The following is a 12585-nucleotide window of genomic DNA, read 5'->3' as shown; positions in this document are numbered from 1 at the left end:
GTATTCCCCCTGTGAGTCTCTCCTCATATCTGTATCCATGCCAGCCACAAACCCAGCTGTCTGTTTGTGTTAGTAGTCTGACAGATGAACAGTAGCTGAGTCAGTCGCTGTTGTGATCCAGTTTTTCAGCATCTCTTTGGCAAGTCTCAACACCGCCCTCCTTTACATCTCAGCTGCAGCGCTGTCTCCACCCTCGTGTGTGTGCCTCTGTTGAGAGCTATCCTCTGGCTCATATTGACCTGCTGGCTTCTTTATCCAGGATTGTCTTTTTGAAATGGGAAAGAACCTTCAACAAACTATTGCCTAAATTGTCACTGTATTTGGTGGCATTAAGATCTCCTTTCATTGAAACTAAGTGGCCCATGGCATCTAAACAGATAGATTCTTGATTGGAGGAAATGTTTAGTTTAGTTTGTACAAATGAAAAATAACACATAAAAAATGACAAAGAAGGAATGATACACAGTGCAGAGAGAGGCAGGAATGGGCCTAATGGGCTTATTTAAATCCTCCAAAATTTCACAATGTAACAAAGATATGACTACAATCTTGGCACTTACAATGATTTTGTCCACTGCATTGACTCAGTGATTGTATACTCTTTAATATTCTTATGTAAATCATTGTGTCATCTGCATATCTACATGCAGATGTTTTTGTTTTCCATATTATGAGCCAGGGGGAGGATACAGATGTTGAGCAGAAAACACTTGGACTCTTTTTGAGAGTGGTGATTGAACAGAATCACAGACAGAATGAAAACAGAGCTGTTACGTGGGAGAAGCTACACTGGTTGCTGTGGTTTCAAGAGTAAAAATTTCTTCATTTTTCTCTGGCATTCACTTTTTAATTATGCTCAATTCCAAGTATTTTGTTTGGTGTATGTAGTTGATCAACAAGGAGGGAACTTCAGGTGATAGAATATTGGTTTGATATTACTTCTGATGTTGGATGCAAGATTAAGTGTGATTTTTTTGGGGGGGGATTTAAAGAATAATAAAATCAAACCTGAGCACTACCACCAGTTACAGTCCTTTGTGGTTGCTGGGAAACGCTCGTCCTCTTCCTCCGGTCTCCTCTGCTCCAGTTGTTTTTGTCTCAAGCTCCCTTCTTTTTTTTTTTTTTCTTTTTTTTTCTCTGCGCTCCCACAGATTAGCCTTTTCATACTGAAGCAGTGTCGGAGCAGGAGCCTGACAGCTGAATTCACTGCACATACTCTCCTAATTGGACTCAAACTGTAGACCAAGACACTGGTGTACGCAAACAAAGTACTGGAACATCTCCCTGACAACATCCTCCTCAATGAGACTCTGCCTACTTAGCCAGCTCACATTCTTTTGTTTTTTTTTTTGTTTTGTTGTAAGGCTGTTCTTCTTGTTCTTTACTCAAGTGAGAGCTGAGAGTCTGCTTCCGCTTTTTCAGTGATCTGTAGTCTGCAGCACTGTTCTATTTTCATCTACTACACATTGATCTGTTTCAAGCTGAACGCTGATATTCGTGTGCCTCGCTTTAGTACATGGATACTGGCTGGATGAAAAAAACACAGTACAGTTAGAAAGTAATATTTGGTGAATTTGACTGTGGGTAAAAGTCCTTCGATGCTTGTTGGGTTTGATTAAGCTGCAGTTTGACGTGGAAGTTGATCCCCATGCTGCTGGCTACTGTAGCTAATCTAGGGGCCTAGTTTCTGTGTTTACTTTTGGCCAGACTGAAATGATTTATGTACAGTGAGGTTTATTTAAAAAGCTTTAGCTGGCTCGAGCTGTTTACTCTCATATACTCGAGGTTTTTTTCCGCTGGCATCTAGTTTCATGAAAAAGTGGAGATAAATAAGTGAGCATGGCCCACAGTCAGAATGGCAACTGTAATGAAAACGTTGCAAAGTAGGAGATGCTACTGTAGTTGCCATGGTTTCAGAAGTTAAAAATCCCTTCATTTTTCTCATTGACACGTTACATGATTCATACTTGGAGCACCTCCACCATGGATTGAATGCAACACTTGTAAAATAGCTGCTTCTGATTAAAGTTTGTTTGTCACATCCAAAATAAATCAAATCTACTACAATCATATACATTTCATCTGGTGCCTGGTGATTTTATAAGAAGGGAACAGGCAAAGGTGTCAAGTTAAAACATGAAATACTACAAGCTACCTTAAATGCCTGCCTCAATAGATCATTTTAGCAGCTTTTGAAATGAATCCACAGTATCCATGGACCTCAAGCTTATTGGGAGACCGTTCCAAAGCTACACCTAGAAAACCCTGAGTAGAGAAACCTGGTGGTGTGAGAATACTGCAGAGCCTGGCCATGTAAGGCTCTGTAAGTGAGGGAAGCCAGTGCAGTGAGGATGAAATAGGTGAGCAGTAGCATTGGGATAGTTTTGTAAGTGACGTAAACAAGAGGCGCTACAACTCCCAATGTGCATTGCAGCAAGAAGCATCCAATCATCAAGCGTAAAATTCAGTTACAAGCATCATTAACAGTGGGCAGAAGCTAAATATGACACTGCATCTAACTACGTTTCCAACTGCAGCCAAGTGGATGGGTAATGTAGTGTTCAGAGCCATCCAAGTTAAAAAGTAAACTCTTTGACTTTCCAGCTATTCCACACAGTTAATAATAAAAGTGACACGCCAGCGCAGTAATGACAGCTTGTTCACTCGAGGATTAGTCAGCAGCTACATTCATTTCATCACAGCGGCACTCTCATTTGAATCGAGACATTTTGACAATGTTGGGCAGGGAGTCTGGAACCCCCCCCCCCCCCCCCCTGCTAAGATCACACAGCAGGATCAGATGAACTCTCAGCACCAATAAAAGGCCGGCCGCTCTGCAGCAAACTTTTGTTTTTTACAGGCCGCGCCTTCATGTAGCAGCCTCGCTCACCTCCTCGCTGGCTGTTTGTGAATCCAGAGCTGCCTCCAGGCTCTTCACAGCCGCCCTGATGACTGAATGTGCCACCCAGACTGCCAATATATGTATGTGTGTGTGTGTGTGTGTGTGTGTGTGTGTGTGTGTCTTTTTTGTCTGTGCACACTTTATTGCAGCTTCTTTATTCCTGCAGTGTGCCTTTTTTTTCTGAGTGTGTGTATCTCAGAGAATGTGAAGCTTTCGGTGTCTGGCAAGCGTTTTAATTTGTGTGTGTGTGTGTGTGTGTGTGTGTGTGTTCGTGTGTTCGTGTGTTCGTTCCTACAATCATGTTTTACACGCACGTCTATGAATCTTCTACTTTACCAGTGAGAATAGCGTGGGAGGGGACGCCTGTCACTCACTTGAATGCTCGTCCACCTTCCTCCCAGTTGGACCGCAGCCAAAAAAAAAAAAGGCCTCAATGCTCTTCACTTAAACCCCCCCAGCTAACATATTTATCCTATTTCACCGCCGCCGCAGCTGGACCAAACGGGGGAACTGTAGAGCATTGTGCGGTGGCAGCTTTGACCGCTTCTAATCTCGTTAGCGAGGAGAAAGTAATAGCAACGCTCTTCACTTCAGGGTCCAACACTGAAACTACCACAGAGGGATTCAGATAACTGACTATAGAGGCGGACAAGGGAGTGTGTTTTGTGTTTTTTTTTTTTTCCTCAGGCTGAACAAACTCAGGATGAAATAGAGGATGTTTTGTGGGTTTTCCTGACACTGTTGGGACTCTGTTTAGTTCCACAGTGTGTTTACTGAGATGTCATTTATCATGTGTGCAGCCCATCTATCTATAAAGCAGTTAGTTTTTACAGTGAGGATTGAGTGTGTCGATATATTATCCAGGCTCACTTCTGACAAAGATATCCTAATCAAATCCAAATCCTCTAAGTGCCCTTTTCAGAGTTTCTCGAATACACGTGTTAATATAAAGTAAATCATCATATGTGCTTGTTTTCTTCATCTCCCTTAGAAATTAGAAACATTATAACAATAATAAATAAATAAATAAATAAATGAAGCAGTTTCTGACCAAAATCCTGTAGGCTGAAGCATTTGCTTATGTTCCCTTTTTTACACTAGTCATTGAATAGATCCCAATGTACACAACATTACTACACTAAAAATGTATAATAATTGGCTATATATAAATACAAAATGTATATTTTAACAAACATGATGCTGCTTTTATGATTTTGAATTGCTCATCTTGCCAACTCTTATTTGTCACTGACCCATATACATACACACTTCCTTTATATATCCCCAAAAGTATACATAAAGTAATCCATTAGAAAGTTCATATATACAATATTTATCTCCTTTTAGATTTAACTTTCAGCAGTCTGTAAGATAAGGAGTGTTTGGCTGTTTTTAATGATCTCTTTGGGTCTAAGCATGCTCTGTATTTCCAACTCCTCCACAGCAGCCCTGTGATTTTTACAGTAAACACAGCAACACTGTGCTGCCTCTGCTAATCAGGAGCGTATTGATCTGCCTGTGAGGACTCGTATTGTTGCCGCAGCTGTCCATCTTTATTGTTCAGATAGCGACGCTGTGATTGCTACAGCTGACCGTGTGCCGTACCTTCCAATCTGCTTAACAGCTTCTGATTGTCTGCTTGGCCAGCGTCTGTGTGCTTATCGCTTGAATGTTCTCGGCTTGGCTTCTTCCTCACTTCCTCAGAGTACAGAACAGCGGATCCCTCTCGTCTTCTATCAAGCGTTTTGTTTTACTAGTTTAGTCTCCTGAGATCTGGTCTATTTTCAAAGAAGGCCCGCTCGCATGTGTGCATTTTAAAAATAGGGCAACTTCTGTAGCTTGTTTTGTTATTTTTGTTAAGTGTGTCGTTCGCCTGACTCTCGGCTCTCTGTGACAGACCCTTCCACCAAAGGTGCCTCAAAGGATGATGGGAAAGCTCTTACGCAGCCGCCCCCAGGTAAAAAACCGCCAGCCGCCGCCTGCTTCGCTGCCTGTCTCTGAGACAGTCTCTGGCTTTAAAAGCATGTTGTGCTTTACTTTTTTTTTCTTCCTTTTCATTTTTCCAGAAATGAAATAACCGACTGTTCTCCTCCCCTCACCGTGGACTCTGGGGGTGTTTTTCTATTTTTAATTGTTAAACTGGAGAACATCTGTCTCTTAATTGTTTTTGGCTGCAGCCATAGTTGCAGTTACTTTTTTCTTCTTTCCACTCTTGAATCAGTCTGTTTTTTTTTTTCTTTATTGATCTTATGCCAAAATGAAATGGCAAAATAGTTTGTTGTTTCCATGGACGCGGCTGCAGCATCCTGGGCTGAATATAGTCTGTCTTTTTGTGTACTGATGGCTGCTGTCGGTGCTTTGGCCTTTTCTGGTTGGGTAATGAGACACATTTAGTATCTGATAACTGCTTTAAGGTAGCTGATATTTCATTTGTAATACATGATCCACTAGACTGAAGTATTTAAAGGGTCATTTAATCCCATCAGTCGTCAGGTCTCCACAGTTTTCTTCTATTATTAAGAACTGAAAGTTTACAAAAGCTTGTCTGTTCAAGAAAATGACCAATTTGGCCAATGAAGTTAAGTTTAAGCTAATTCTATGAACTTTTTCAACCTCAAACCTGCTTTGTTTTGTGTGTATCCATGGTTACAGAGCAAACAGGAACTACTAGCAACTAAGTTTTCATGATGCAGACTCACCAAAATGTTTAGGAAACAGCTTCAAGTCTTAAAGGTGTTACTGGCACCACTTCCTGACTCCTTGGCAACATTATACTTCCTGATTGCATCACCCAAACACAATAGGAACAGTCCAACATGTGGTGAATTTAAATGGCGTGCCCATCTAACACTCATCCAAATCATTCTTTTTAGTCTTTTTTTTTTTTTTTTTACTTAAATAAATCTGTTTCAACTCATACTGCCTTGTTCAGGATTGCCTTGAACTTCTATTTATGCTTTGAACATATCTGGCTGTTATAAAAGTTTGCTTTGCTGTTTTCTTTTCCAATAACAGATTATGTTTTTAATTTGGATTCCACTCTTTGCTCTTTGCTTTGGCTACTTTTCTGTTTGTCATTTTTCTTTCTCACCTTCACCATGTTTCTCAAATACTATTAAACTTAACACAGGCTTCATGCTGTGATAGGAGTACAGCTCTCAAGAATGTGTCTAAGACTTTGTTCAGAGTGTTAATCCAGTACAGGTCAGTTCTCAGTCACTTTTAACACCTACTGTTTGAGGCTGGAATCTAATCCAGGAGTCTGCTGCCTCTTTTCTTCACTATGGATTTTCTGCTTAGTGCTCAGTTTAGTTTGAATGTAACGTGTTTGTGGATTGGACCACATTGTGCAGGCACGTAAACATGTCATTCACAAGGTAAGTAAGTAAACTCTGAAAAATGCAGAGGGTGAGTGAGTTGCATGTAGACATAAGGACTGTAATCAGCAACACAAGGAGCACAGTTTGCTAATCATTCCTGGTTTGTTTCTCATTACACCGTTTGTTCTTGTGACTTTCATTAATTTTTTGTTTTTGTGTGTGTTCATCAGATGTATCTACACACAATGTTTTTGTGTTACTATGGAGTTAGCTGATGAGGAAGATGATCAGTATATGAATTCAAAGTAGAGCATTAAACTGTCTGAAAGGACAGATCAGCAGCAGCACCTAGTGGCCAAAATGAGGAGGTGCCTTAAAACAGCCAGAACCATTCAGAATCTGCAAGTTGCAATTATGCTAATAGTTTATGTGGAAATAAATGTGTGACTGTTATCTTAGTGCACAGACAGAGATTGTGACTCAAATCCGTTTAGAAAGTGTTGGCCATCAACAAGTCTCTCCTGACTTTTGCATCATATTTTCTAATTGTGTGACCTCAGCTCTAGTGAACACTTTTTTTTTGTTTTTTTGTTAACATTACATTTAGATGAATATTTATGAAAATTCAAAATAAAGTCTTGGATTAGTACATTTTCTGCAAAATACCATTTTGAGCACATTTACGGCAGAGAGTCATCTAGCAGCTGAAGACACGCATTTTTCTCAGGAGTTGTTGGAGACCAAACCTGAGATAAAAGCAGAGTAAATATTGACTTGCTATGGACACAATCATGTTTCCAGTGGGACCAGGATGATCTCTGGATATGTAAATAATTATATTATCATTAGTGGTGTATATAGTCATTAAATGTTTCCTAAAACTATAGTCTTCAAATTGGGCTCCAACAATCTTTGTCAGTGCTGTTTTCAGCTTGTTTCACTGCAGGTCACATACAGAAATCAATCATTAGCATGGCTGGATCTAGCATACAGGCAGTCTGGGCAACACAAGGCTTGATTCATTATCTTGATGATGATAATTATGGTCATTTTCAGAAACCTAGTATGTCCAAAACAAAATATGGAATTGTAAGGTTTCCACCCGACAGCAGTGTTATCCAATCAGAATAGAAAAAAAGTGGCCCAGAGGAAGTGTAGGTTGATGACATCAGAGTTATTTGGCAGGCGAGCAGACAGACTGGCAGAAGGAACACGGACTGACTAAATCCTGTGTTTTGTTTCTTTGTCCTGAAGGCTCTGTCGCTGCTTTCAGCCGAGCTGTTTGCCAGTCATGTCACTCGCTCGTCCTAACACCGAAACACTCCGTCCTGCTCTAAGGAAACCCCCAGACACTGGATATAAAACCAACATTCACACACTGTTTTAACACGGTTTTTAAAAGCATTCTGTCAACTCCTGCACAAATGTCAATGAGGGGAAAAAAAGGTACTTTTGAAAATACAATTAGTTTGACAATGCGGTCTTACTGTAATAGGTGTGTAGAGGGTGCAGTGTAGAGTCCGACTTTACACTGCATAAATTTACATTCTTATAAGGTAAAACAATGATGGTCTGTGGTTCAGTGCATCAGTCCACTCTTTATTTCAGTCATCTAAAATAGGCTACTGTTACATCATTCGGCAAGAGACACTTAATACACTGCAGTCTAATGTCTTACTAAACCTTCTAGCTTTTCAATAGGTTAAAAATAACGGACGTTTGGAAATGACATCAGTTTTTCTTGTTTTGCTGACTTTTTTTGGTTTTTGTGTCTTGCAGAAGCGAATGTGAGCACATCGATTCAGGTGAACTCCACAGCCAGAGGGTCTGCTGCTGCCTGGGCCATACTGCCAGTCTGTGAGTGGAGAGAACACACACACACACACACACGTTTGGTTTTATGTCCTTGTGAGGACACTCATTGATAAAATGCATTCCCGAGCCCCTTTCCCCAATCTTATCCATTACAACAAAATATCTAAACCCAACCCTTACCCTAAATCGAACCTAAACTTAACCTTAAAAAAAAGTCTTGACCCTCAGATTGCCCTGTGAAGTTGTGAGGACCGGCCCAAAAGTCCTCACAACGCTAGTTTTCAACTGAAATTGGTCTTCTCTGAGATCAAAACAAAACACACACACACACACACACACACACACACACACACACACACACACACACACACACACACACACACACACACACACACACACACACAAACACACACTCAACTGGAAATTCATTGACCAAAAAAATCACCAAAATAACACAGTGATCTTTTAAAAGTGGAGTTGTGGTTAATAAAAAATCAGAACAGATTCACATCTTCTTAGATCTTGGATCACACTCACTTTGTGTTTCACCTCTGAATAAATCAGACACAATCTGGAGAATCTTGTCTCGTTTGCAGCCTGTCTGATCATCTGACTGCCTGTGTCCAGTCCAGGATGGAAGGAAGGAACACACACACACACACACACACACACACACACACACACACACACACACTGTAGTATAATCTGTGTGTGTGTATGTACTTCTGTGCTGGTTCAGATTGCATCTGTCCTGCTGATATCTCTGCTCAGTCACCCATGACCTTGTCCACACACACACACACACACACACACACTCTAAACCAGACAGTACATCCTCAGCAGGGGAATGTCAAAGTCTGTATCCAAATGTCCAAAAGTCCATAATTGCATTAGAGCCTTGACTTCTTTTTCCCCCCTCTTCAGTACTCCACAAAAAGACAGAACAATAATATATAAAACTAGACGTTAAACTTTGTGTGGAGGTAATTTCAGAATCCACAGTTCATCAAATCTACAAACCTGCATTTACGTCTTTTTTAGAGACAAGTGAATCTCATCTAGTACAGCTCATTTCATCTCTCCACGGCCTCGCAGCCTTGACGTGATGACTGAACACTTCAGACATGTCAAAGTCCTCACAAGTCCTCAAGGGCTCTAACTGCAACTTGAGAAGATGGATTGAGCTATTGATGATGAAAATCAAACTGTGTTAGGTCCGTAGGGAGAGTTTTGAGGAGAAATGATTCTACAGTATAAATGGTGAGAACTTGATGGAGTGAATAAAATGTATTAAGTAATGTTGGGGCATGATTTTGTAAAAGGGCACATTGTATTCATTTTGAGATGATGATTTTTAGGGAATGATTCATCAGATCTCCTCTTTTTTAATTGGGCTGCACACAAACTCAAACAAATCCAGCAGCTTCAATACACTAGAAAAGAAACGAGTCATCCTGTCACTCTTCAGCTCCGATACTACAGACTCTGTTTGTGTGTTCAGTGCTGCTGGCGATGGCGGCGGCCGGCGGATACTTGATGTGGAGGAACTGGCAGCTGAAGAACCAGAAGAGCATGAACTTCGACAACCCCGTCTACCTGAAGACCACAGAAGAGGACCTCAACATCGACATCACACGACACAGCGCCAGCGTGGGACACACCTACCCCGCGGTGAGTAAAACACACACACCCGTCTCCCAATCAGCACTTCATCTTTAATAGTTAATGTGCACACAGCAGCTCTAGAGCTCTTTTGCCTTAAAATCACGATCTTTTAAATAATAAAAGGGTTTTTTATTCTGGTAATAAAGTAATAATGCGGTGCTGTAGAGTTTCTGAGCAGCTTAAATAATTTGAACCCAACAGAGGATGAGGATGCAAGTTAATGACCTCCAGTCTCACCCCGACCTCACGGCCCGTAGTAATCCTGAGTGCTTTGTTGGCCGTCCGCAGAGCACATCTCCCCATACACAGATTACTCAGATTAAACAGATTAACCTTAGGCTGAACCAAAGCTTCAAGATGGACTCAGACTTCATAATCATCCTCACAGCTGCATCAGACGTCTCTCTGTACGTGCAGACAGCGAGGAGACAAAAAGAGCAAAAATAGTCGCAGAACAAAAATCCTCCAAAATAAAATGAAAAGCAGCACAGGTAAACAAAAGATGCAACATCAGCGAGTTTAAGAGGTGTAAATCGTGGATGTTTTATAAGAACCGCTGAGTTAATCAGCCGATTTTCCCCCCCAGTGGTAACTCGTGGTATTGCAGTAAAAACATTCATTCATTCATACAAGAAATGCAGCTAAAAAAAAAACAAACATGTATACAAAGCTCCCAAAACATTTTAAACAAATTGTCTCTCTCCCCCCACCCCTCTCTCTCTCTCTTCAGATTTCGATAGTGAGCACAGACGACGATTTATCGTGATCGCCTCGGTCTTTCTTTACGGCAGCCCGCAACGTCGCATGGCGCCTCCTTGTTCCCATGCCGGCGGTTGTCCATAGCAACAGCAGCAGCAGCCCTTACAGTTCGACCACATGCCTTCTGAAGTGCATTATGTCATTGTCTGTGGTGAGGATGACCGGAGGAAATGTTATTTATTATGTGAATATCACTATGAATTATGTGTCATAACTGTTTTTCCACACAGTACGTCTAAAAGTGTTAAGGATTTATTTTTTCTTTTCTTTCGGTCTTTATTCATTTCGAGCCTCAGACAGCTTTCCACATGTTCGTCCCAGTCCTCTTAAAGGAGTCCGACGCCACCTTTTTCACAACCGATGAGAGAAACAGTGAATTTCCACAGTGCCATTGCCTCTTTTCAGGGCTTTTCACGTTCAAATTGAGCAGGAAAACCGACAAGAGGGGCGCCACGTTTCTCTGACCAACACAACTCCACTCTGCTGGACGGGAGCAGTCAGTATCCGACACGTGTTTAAAGACAGCGCGAGAGGTCAAAGGTCATTTTAGGAGAGAGGCGTTCACAGGGAAAACTCTGTCTAAACCTCAACTCCTCCTCCGACAGGCTCAGTTGTGTGAATATGTATGTACGACCATGTTTTGGTCAGTTATATCTAAAAGATGTAAGTTTTCTTTTATTCATTTTCTTTTCTTTTTTTTTTATTCTTACGGTACCTCCTGGAGTGCATTCTTACAAACTGTTTTCTCAATCTGTGTTTATTATTATTATTATTATTATTATTATTATTATTATTATTATTACTATTATAATTATTATTGAAGCTGTGTAAGGATCACCATAGTTTCAACATTTGTATACATTGTACATATTTATCATCCCTCAGAGACATGACCGTCAATCAGGACTCTCTTCAATGCACTTTGATCAAATGTTCCTTGTGTAAATAAGATTGTATACATTTGACTTGATATCAATTTTTTGCTATGGTTGGGCATCGTACCAGGGTTAGAGTTCAAGATGTATTTAACAAGAAAGGAAAAAAAGCAAAAAAACTCAACTGAATTTGTTAAGAACTATTTTGTATGTTTGTGTGCTGTTGCTGTGAACTTTTTCTAGCCTTGTACAGTGAGGGGGAAACATTATTAAAACTTCAAAGCTCTGTATCTGTGAAAGAAACTGATTTGCAAATCACTTAAGAATTAAAACCTAATCCACAACATTGTTCAAATGGTGGCGTCCTGTCTTCTGTCGTGTGTGTGTGTGTGTGTGTGCGTGCAGATACACTACTTACACACCTGTTTACATAATTTTGTACTTTTTGTTTTAGACCCTCAGACATTTAAATTAGTACTGCTTCTTCAAGGAAATCTGAATATGTAATATAACAAAGATATAGACTTGAGTCAAGTAAATAATTCTGGTATTTTAGACTCGACTTGACAAAATTGAATTAAAAGTAGTCTATTTAATCCCAAAGGAGAGTTTAAAGTATGTATTTAGCTAAAAAAAAAACTACCAGTGATGTTGAGGAAATTGTATGAAAACACTAAACGCAAAGATACAATAATATACAACACACTGCTAGTTTGAAGATGAACAATTATTGTACAAGTAGACAGCATACACACAGTCATCAGCTCATCTCAACAAGCAAAGAACAAACCTGATCTATTATAGCCTCAAAGAAATGATCTATGATGGGTCAATACATTTACAGACCATGCATATGTATTACCCAAAAGTCATGTCATACAAGGGTCACACATCCCTCAGACACAGGAGAGTGGGGTCTTCATCCATAAATGATCTACTGGTCCACTTAACCAAGTCCTGCCCTCCAAGAACCTAACCTACTTGAAGTTCCTGACCTGTGCCTGGATAAGAGAACATCAGACTTCTAGTCATACATCCACACGTCCCAAAACTACAATTAGCATTTAGCAAAGGGCACATTCCACACCACAGCATAGGTACAAGGCCAAACAGGTGCACAGTCATATATTAAAATGATACTCAATCATTTGTTGCCTCTTTACTTTTACAACACCATTTGGACATTGAACTGGGAATGATTTTTTTTTTTCCCTCCCTAAATCCAAAACCTTCAGAAACCTGAAACACA

At 40.4% G+C, this 12585-nt stretch overlaps 1 protein-coding gene across 2 annotated transcripts in view; it reads left to right on the top strand.

Annotated features, from left to right (window-relative positions):
• vldlr (very low density lipoprotein receptor) overlaps positions 1-10808 on the top strand; it is a 65614-nt gene extending 54806 nt beyond the window's left edge. Inside the window, exons 17-20 of one of the 2 annotated variants that reach the window (XM_053339678.1) lie at positions 4800-4859; positions 8002-8079; positions 9539-9708; positions 10433-10808. In XM_053339678.1, the coding sequence (XP_053195653.1) occupies positions 4800-4859; positions 8002-8079; positions 9539-9708; positions 10433-10468 (344 nt within the window). In that variant the 3' untranslated portion in view covers positions 10469-10808. The remainder of the gene's footprint in view (positions 1-4799; positions 4860-8001; positions 8080-9538; positions 9709-10432) is intronic. The other variant, XM_053339679.1, reaches the window with a different exon arrangement.
• Positions 10809-12585: the final 1777 nt, after the last annotated feature.

This window comes from Scomber japonicus, chromosome 19, assembly GCF_027409825.1.
Source record: "Scomber japonicus isolate fScoJap1 chromosome 19, fScoJap1.pri, whole genome shotgun sequence".
Lineage (NCBI taxonomy): Eukaryota > Metazoa > Chordata > Actinopteri > Scombriformes > Scombridae > Scomber > Scomber japonicus.
Note: the sequence above shows the minus strand (reverse complement) of the source record. Positions and strands in the feature narration are given on the sequence as shown.